At 37.3% G+C, this 9,138-nt stretch overlaps 1 protein-coding gene across 1 annotated transcript in view; it reads left to right on the top strand.

Annotated features, from left to right (window-relative positions):
- CUL1 (cullin 1) overlaps nt 1-9,138 on the top strand; it is a 110,420-nt gene that overhangs the window by 58,531 nt on the left and 42,751 nt on the right. Inside the window, 2 exon segments of the mRNA XM_055084772.1 lie at nt 5,416-5,590; nt 7,752-7,919. Coding sequence (XP_054940747.1) covers nt 5,416-5,590; nt 7,752-7,919 — 343 coding nt within the window.

Here is a 9,138-nt window from a genome sequence, read left to right as displayed (position 1 = left end):
TTTTTTTTTTTTTTTTAAATTTATTTATTTATTTTTGGCTGTGTTGGGTCTTCGTTTCTGTGCGAGTGCTTTCTTCAGTTGCGGCGAGCGGGGGGCCACTCTTCATCGTGGTGCACGGGCCTCTCACTGTCACGGCCTCCCCCTTTGTGGAGCACAGGCTCCAGACGCGCAGGCTCAGTAGTTGCGGCTCATGGGCTTAGTTGCTCCGCGGCATGTGGGATCTTCCCAGACCAGGGCTCGAACCCGTGTCCCCTGCATTGGCAGGCAGATTCTTAACCACTGCGCCACCAGGGAAGCCCACAAAACCTTTTAATATCAAGCAAGCTCAGGCTGGGAGCAGATTAGAAAGAAACCCCACCGTGGGCTATGGGCTGTGGCCTGCTCTCAGCTTTTCTTTATTTGTTTACAAGAACGTTGTGATAAATCTTTTTAAGTCTAAACCACTAATCTTTTAGTCAGTCAATATAAAAATTCCATCTAAACGCACTGTGTCAGATTTTAACTGGCAGCATTTTCGAAGTGTTACTTAAAGTAATGATACATATTATGACCAGAGTCTTGGATTAGATGAAATTTGGTAGATATATTGCAGTTTTTATAACCACTCTATATTCTATGACAGTGTTAAAAGCTCCGTATTGTAGCCTCAGGTGAATCCAACAGTGTATTTAACTAATTATGTTTGACAGGTAGGTTGTTAGAATTCTTTTTATCATCTTCAGCAATGCTGTGATAGTTTGATAGCTAAATTAAAGTATTTGTATACTTCCATGATAATTTCACTATGATAAATGCTTGTGAGTATAATTACTGTATCAAATAGAATGCACTTGAATTTTGAATATTTCCAAAGTTTATTCCAGAAAAAAATATAACAGTGTGTGCTCTGAACCCCAGTGGATAGATGCTCCCATGTTCCTGCACTTTGGCTATCACTGGGTTTGACTGTTTTGTTTTGTTTTTTTGTTTTAAAAAACCTTTGTTAATTTAGTAGCTAGAGATTAATATATTGCTGAGAAATAAAGGTCAGGCTGAACTAGGTAACCTGAAAAATTCCCGAGAACCAAACACCTCGAACTGGGTGCTAGATACAAAGTGAGAATCTGTGCTGTCCGAGGATCTGGGTGAGAGGGGGGTAGGCTGGAAGCAGTGGTCACACAGAACAGGAGCAAAGCCTGTGCCCGGGCAAGAAGCTGATGTTTCCATGGAAATCTTTAGTGAAAAGGTGAACAGGAAAACAAAATAATCGACCCACTCTCCCAGGTGGGCCACTAGGAAAGTAGTTTGAGCCAAGGTCTGCATGTGAGGGGACTGGAGGGGAATCCATCCTGAGAATTTGTCACCTCTGGTGTCTTTGGGATTTGAGTTTGTATTGCCAGCTTGCTGGGGGATTTCCCCAAGCTGGGAAATTAACGTGAAAGCCCCACTGAAAATGAGTTTTAAAAAAACCCCTAAGTCAGCATATAGAACAAACAGCAGAACTAGAGCCTCAAGAACTTCAAACGGAAAGGTCTTTAGAGAGCACTTCTAAGTGTATTAAAAACCATTAGTGATGTAAAAGAGTCAAGAATATAAAGGAACAAAACACTATGGACAATAAGACATCTTTTTAAAGAAATAGGGAAAATCTGCAAATGTAAAATAAAATTATTAAAAATAGCAAATTTGACACAGCTGGTAGAGAATCGCTTAACTTGATGTGGTAGGTAGATCAAGAAAAATTAGAAAGTTTGAACAAAGATAAAGTGATGGAAGTAACTGAAGTTATAAATTGAGATAAGGAGGTGACATGAAAATGTAGCAGAGAAGCTAGGAGAAAATAGAAAGGGGACCAGAAGTGTTTGAAGAGGAAATAACCCAAGAATTTACCAGAATTGGTGAAAGCAAAATATGCATGCCAAATTTTAAGGTAGCCATTACAAGAATTTGAATAAGATGTGTAACTCCAGCGTAACAAAAGTACTACAGTGGAATAAGAAAACTATCGATCCAATATAAGGGAAAGGGGGAGAAAACAAGAAGCACAGAGAAAAAAAATTAAAATAGAAAATGCAAAATAAGGTGGTAGAAATTAATCGAGATAGCGGTAGAAAACAGGATAATCTTAAAACCAAACCTGCCCATAAGAGACTGTCTGACTCCATTTCTATTTTAAAAGTGAATTTTACTGTGGTGATTCACAGGAGTCAAACCGAAACATTAGAGATATAAAAGTTGAAGGTAAAGAGGTGGAATACAGGTATTTGAGATGAACTCTAACCAAAATATAGGAAAAACCATATTAACATTAGATATGATAGATTTCTAAGGCCCTGTTGTTAAGAATAAACGTGGTTACTTTCTAATGATAAAGAAGAACGAGTCACCAGGAATATAATTCTAAATTTGTACACTTATTAACAGGGCCTCAAAATATATGGCAGATATTTTAGAGAATTATAAGACTAATTGACAAACCCATAACTGGATAGGGGGATTTTAATAAAAATCTCTCAGTAGTTAATAAACAGACAAATCACTGACAATACAGAAGATCTGAAAAGCAAAAGTGACCAGCTTGCTTTAACAAACCATGTGTCCAGCAGTTAGAGAGTGGACATTTTTTCAAGCATGTGTAAAGAAAATCACTACATCTTCAGCTACAAGTCTCATCATAGTTTAAAGAAACTATCCAAAAGATAACACTCTCTGATTAATTTTAAAAAGAAATTAAAGGGTTTTTTTTAAAGGTTAAAAAAAATACACTTTGGAAATCTAAAAAATTCTAAACTCTTAATCAAGATAACTAGCAATGGAAAAAAGAAAATATAACTGAATAAGGAAAATACATATCAGACTTAGATGATGTAGCCACAGAGGTGCAGAGCAGAAAGTCTGTAGGATTTTTTTTGTTTTTTTTTAAATAAATTTATTTTATTTTTATTTTTGGCTGTGTTGGGTCTTCGTTGCTGCACGTGGGCTTTCGCTAGTTGCGGCGAGCGGGGGCTACTTTTCGTTGCGGTGCGCGGCTCCTCATTGTGGTGGCTTCTCGTTGCGGAGCCGCGGGCTTCAGTAGTTGTGGCACGAGGGCTCAGTAATTGTGGCTCGCAGGCTCTAGAGCGCAGGCTCAGGAGTTGTGGCACGCGGGCTTAGTTGCTTCGTGGCATGTGGGATCTTCCCCAACCAGGGCTCGAACCCAGGTCCCCTGCATTGGCAGGCGGATTCTTAACCACTGCGCCACCAGGGAAGCTGAGAAAGTCTGTAGTTTTTAATGCTTATATTAAAAAGAACAAAGAGGACAAAGCTAAGCAACCAAATGAGGATTTATAGAAAGAGAGCAAATGTAAAGAAAGAAGTAAATTTAAAACAATAGGGATACAGGTACAGTGATGAAAATGGTTAAATCTCAAACTGGTTCCTTAAAAAGACTAATAGACAAGCCTCTGGCAAAATTAATAATAAAAATATTTTTAAAGGGGGACAATAAAATTAGCAGGCATTTTTTAAAAGAAGACTGAACTGGGCAGTATACTTGAAAAGTTTATTGAAATGGACAGTTATCTAGAAGTAGCAATACATATGGTCAGGAAAAGATAGACCATTTAATATGTGGTTTGTGGAACCGTTGGTTTTCTATGCAGAGAAATGTAAAATCACTTTTCTTCTTCGTGTTATATACAGTTTTAATCAAGGTGGATTAGAAATGTCAGATTTAAAAGAAAATACAGTAAAATCATGCCAAAATTTGGAACCTGCCAAAAGATCGTTAGCAGGGTCTAGCAACGAGAGAATGGATAAATTATAAATCTGTACTCTACAGTATATTACATACAGCTGTAACTATCTCAAATGTTGTCAGAAACAAATTGGCAGAAGCAAATGTACATCGTGTTACAGTTTGTGTAATCTAAAATTTGAAAACATGCAAAATAATTTCATATATTGTTACACAGTAAAATATAAAACATTCATAGGAATGTTAGACACCAAATCATAGGGACATTTGCCCCTAGGGAAAGGGGGAGGAAGAGTGGGATTAGGGAGGAGTTGGTAGTATGTCAGGTATACTCTGTATCATTTCATTTCCTAAAAAGTTGAGGGGGATTTGGATGGAATGAGACAAGCATGGGAATGTAATAAGATTTGTCCAAACTAGGTCATGAGTTTGCGAGAGTTCGTTGTGTATTATAGTCTGTGATTCTGTCTATATTTGAAATATTTAATAAAATGAGTCAGTATTTTATGGCATAATTCTCTGATTACCACTGAGATTGAGGGGTTTCTTAGGTTTTTGGCTACGAATACGTATTTCTTTTAGCTTTTGGATTTTCTGTTGGAATCCTTGTTTCTTTAGAGATTAATTTTTTTCACATTGTTTTAAATTACCTTTACTTATTAAAGATAGTAACTTTAAGATATTTCTTACTAAAATAGTTTCAAAATTTCACATGAAGTGATTATATGACTTTGCTTAGAAAGGCCTTCTCCAACCTCAGATCAAGAAAGTATTTGTGTGTATATTCTTTGTTTTATGGTTTCAGTTTGTATATTTTAATTCTTAATCTGTTTGTAATATATTTTGGAATATGAAATTTTTTTGAAATCACCTGTAATGCCATTTATTCAATAATCTTTATCCGCTGACTTGAAATAGTTTTTATGTAGCAAGTTCTTAAATATACCAGAATATTCTTTCATGATTTTTCTTTCTCTCTGAATCAGTATTGGTATCTTTCTGTTAATTTTATCCAAGTAAAGTACATGCAGATCAACTGAAATAGTATTAAAGGTTATAAAAAAAAAAAAAGAGAGAGACCACATCTCCATCTCTCTCCGTACTGCCTGGGTCCTGCTCTTTTCTGATTGGCCAGCTTTAGGCATCCATGACTTTCGGACTCCGTCTCTTTCACTGCCTTGTCTTCTGCTTTTCATTTTTCATTCTCAGAGGGTAGCTTTGGTTAAATCCACTTACAGATAATTTTAAAGTAAAGTTTTGGTTATTTTTATATTTATGACGTATGCTTTTGGAACTATTCATAGCTGAGCATTATAGTAGACTACGGTCATAGCTTGTTGTTTTCCCTAAAGTAGATAATTGCTTTTTTTCTTTTCATTTGCAACCTTTTCTTTGTACATTTGCCAGTTCTTTTCTTACCTTCTCATATACTCTCAGGACAGTTTTCCACAAGGTAATGGCATTAGATGATCTTGAAGGTCCAGAGTTTTCTTGGTGACCTTCCTCCAGGATGTTCCATCCTCCTCGGCTGGCTGATTCTTAGCTTTATTGGTGTGTGAATGGGATCTTTTTTCCACTCTAACAGGTTTTGGTTGATACATGGGAAACATTGATACTGAAGTATCTTCTAAGAAAATATGTTCATATTAATCACTGTTGACATTGATGATGCATGTTGATTTCCTTGACTTTTCTCCAAGTCACGTTTATAACTACTGCACGAGTGTTCACCAGTCAAACCAAGCTCGAGGGGCTGGTGTCCCTCCTTCTAAATCAAAAAAGGGGCAGACGCCGGGGGGAGCTCAGTTTGTTGGCTTGGAATTGTACAAACGGCTTAAAGAATTTTTGAAGAATTACTTGACAAATCTTCTTAAGGTAAGATGTTTTATATGTATACTGAGCATTTATAGTAGAATGTTTAAAGAAAAAGGTAGTGAAATAATGATTCTATTGATAAGTTAAATCTTTCACTGTCGTTTTCTCATTGTTTTTGTCATTGATAAGTGCCTGAAGAATTGATATGTGCCTGAGGAATTGATATGTGCCTGAGGAATTGATATGTGCCTGAAGATGTTTTGCTCTTGCTTAGTCATTTACCTGTTGTGAAGATGAAATCTTCATGAGCCCATATTCTGTTCTTTGATTTGTTAAATTAGAAGTTTTTGATAGCCTTTCACCATAGTAGTACTTTCCTTAAATTACTAACCATTTGGTATTTGGTGGTTAGAGACTGATGAACCTTTTTAAAGCACAAGATTATGAAATCAAATTACCTATATTGTATTTTGAACCCAATGTGCTCTTCTGTATCAAAATGTATAAAAGACTGTAAGGTTATCCAGCCTTCGGTAATCACATTTTCCAATGTGTTCTTGCCTTTTCTTCATGGCCTTGTGGTATATTTCAGAACTATAATGAAATTGTGCCCTTGGCTGGGTGGGTTTCACCACGAACATTCATTCCTCCTGCCCTGAGCCTTTTGCTTGGACAGTGATGTGGTTTTTTTCCCCTTCATCTTCTGCCTTTTTCTTCCTCAGTCTCCATCCTCTTTAGCAAAGGCAGTGTGATGCCTTCCATCCAGCCACAGGATGGGCAAGTGGCTTCTTCATCTGGTGCTATGCACGTTATGTAGGGCGTGTACCCTGGGAAGTCTGCACACTCTGTGTATAACTTGAAAGATTTTTTATTTACACAGATAACAGGCAGAAAACTTCAGCATGCTCCACATTTGATTTTCTTAATATATTTTACAAGGTAATTGGAAGCTTAACATCATTTTAACAGACCATAATGGACTGACCACAAATCGCGACGAAGATGGTATTATTTTCCACTTTCCTAAGCAGTCTTGCTGAAGCCACTGTGTCCTCCTTGCTTTTATTCACAACACTTTGTAAAGTGAACACTGGAATTAATTATTCTTTAGTATTGAAGTGAGGAGCTGTGTATTGTGTTTTGAAAGGTATTGACAGCCATGCCATCAGCGATAATATTTTTTGCATTTTAAAAAAGGTCATCTACTATAATCCAGAATAGCTTAGCTTTACATGTTCGGGTTCATTTCTTGTTATTTAAATGAACACAGATTTGGTTGTATCAAGATACGGTCAGGTTTTCACGTGGCTTGTCGGATCACTTGTGCAGCGTGTTATTTATGGAGCTTCCCTTCTGTCGAGCTTTTTATTCTGTCAGTTGAAGGGCCCCAGGCTGAGAAGTTCAGGGATGGCCCCAGGCCCTTAGTTGATGGAGAGGCTGCCCTCTCCCAGCTCCCCCTGGAGTGCTGCTGCAGCACGTTTTAATTATACTGCAATTTAATGCTCCATTTTTAAAGGGTAGGACTTAACTCTGTAGATGTCATTAATACCTAAGACAAAATTTCAAGTTACTTTCCTTCAAATAAAAATTTGTGGTTTAAGTTGTAGACATTTCAGTAAAAATAATTTGGTAAATGAACATTTTCCACATGAGGCCTTGTTAAAGAAGAAATATTGCACCATTATACCGTATGCTTTATTTTTACAAAAATGCAGCAGATTACCGCAAAGAGCTATAGATTTTTATAATTTTTAAGTAAATTTAATGAAGGAAGAAGATGCATTAAAAAATGGAATAGTATCAGCCCCGTGGTCTAAATTGTTAATTGGACATTTTAATTAATTTTTTAACGGAAAATACCAAAAGTAGGGGTAAGTTGAGGTAAATTCCTTATTTGTTAATATAAAGGAATTACCCTCATATTCTAAAGAGTTCAGTCTTTTTATGAATGTTCATGCATATTAATACCATGAAAAAAGTTCAGGTTTGAGATCAAAGAATTTTCATTAACATTCTCTTTAGTCTAATCCTCATGAGCTACTTTCTTGTGAGGATTTGTAGTAAATGAGCATGTTTTGTATACAGAATAATTCAGAGGACCCATCTAAAACCATACACCTCAGTGTATCTTAATGCAATAGATTTGTTTCAGTTAACTTTTATCTCTGATTTATCATGTGACAAATTAGTCATCTTAAAGCTTTAGTGAACTTGTTTTTAGGACGGAGAAGATTTGATGGATGAGAGTGTACTGAAGTTCTACACTCAGCAGTGGGAAGACTACCGGTTTTCAAGCAAAGTGCTGAATGGGATCTGTGCCTACCTCAATAGACATTGGGTTCGCCGCGAATGTGACGAAGGACGAAAAGGAATCTATGAAATCTACTCCGTAAGATTTTATTTACACACCTTTCAAATGTGTGTTTTCTTAGGGACACATCTTCCTTCCCAGTAGGAGATCTAGGCAAATAGTAAGCAATTTTCAGACTGGTGAGCTATAACTTCCTTTGTTTTAATTTATCAGTAAATGGCCCGTAGATATTTTGTGGCGAGAAAAGAGAAGGATGAGTAATTGGAGTTCTAAAGTACAGCCTGCACGCTCCTGCACTTATTAAAAGTTTCTTCTTCAATTATCTGACCGCCCATCAGGCTGAGCCCGGAGCTGTCCCGGTTTTAGCACAGCAAGTCCTGCACCCCGGCCGCGGCAGGCAAAGCGAGTCCCTTGCTTGGGACTCAAGCCTCAGTGATCAGCCATCCACGGTCTTTCGGGGTCTGGGAAACTGCTTCAAGAAGGGGACTGTGATGTGAAATTCCATTCTACCCACTCAATATACAAAGTAATATGAGTCATGACACTTAACAGAATTCAAAATTGAGGGGTTTTTTTTTTTAAGACTGCATGGAAATAAATTTTGAAGAGGCAAAATTTGAATTGTTAAATCACCTTCATTAGTACGTTTCTTCAGTCAAGGGAGCTTTTTCCAGGCTCACTGGTTTTCAAAGTGTGGTCCCCAAACTTGCAGCATTAATATTACCTGGGAACTTGTTAGAAATGCAAGTAATTGGGCCTCAGCCTAGACTGACTTAACTAGAGACTCTGGAGCTGGGGCCCAGCAGTGTGTTTTTAGCAAGCCCTCCAGGTGATTCTGATGCACTGTCGAGTTTGAGAACCAGTCAAGGGAGGACTCAGAACAACAGAACAGTCTATCTGTTCATAGTAGGCTCTCAGATATACAGACAGTACCTTTTTTGAACGAGTGGTTGTTAAAATGTCAAGTTCTGCATAATGAGATTATCTCCATATCCAAGAATGTTGCTATAATAGTAATGCTTTGTTGCTTTGCTTTTGGCAAATTTAATTAAAAGAAATGTGCCATAGATGCATGACAAATTTTTATTATCTTATTATTTGTGTAGCTCAGTTTCTATACCAAATGGTTATTGCTTCACAATGGTACTTTGTTATGTAATTTTAACAGAACTTTCTAGGTTTCGTGTTTTTGTTTTTGTTTTTGTTTTTGTTTTTTTTGTGGTACGCGGGCCTCCCTCTGTTGTGGCCTCTCCCGTTGCGGAGCACAGGCTCCGGACGCGCAGGCTCAGCGGCCACG

Source organism: Physeter macrocephalus, chromosome 5, assembly GCF_002837175.3.
Source record: "Physeter macrocephalus isolate SW-GA chromosome 5, ASM283717v5, whole genome shotgun sequence".
Taxonomy (NCBI): domain Eukaryota; kingdom Metazoa; phylum Chordata; class Mammalia; order Artiodactyla; family Physeteridae; genus Physeter; species Physeter macrocephalus.
Note: the sequence above shows the minus strand (reverse complement) of the source record. Positions and strands in the feature narration are given on the sequence as shown.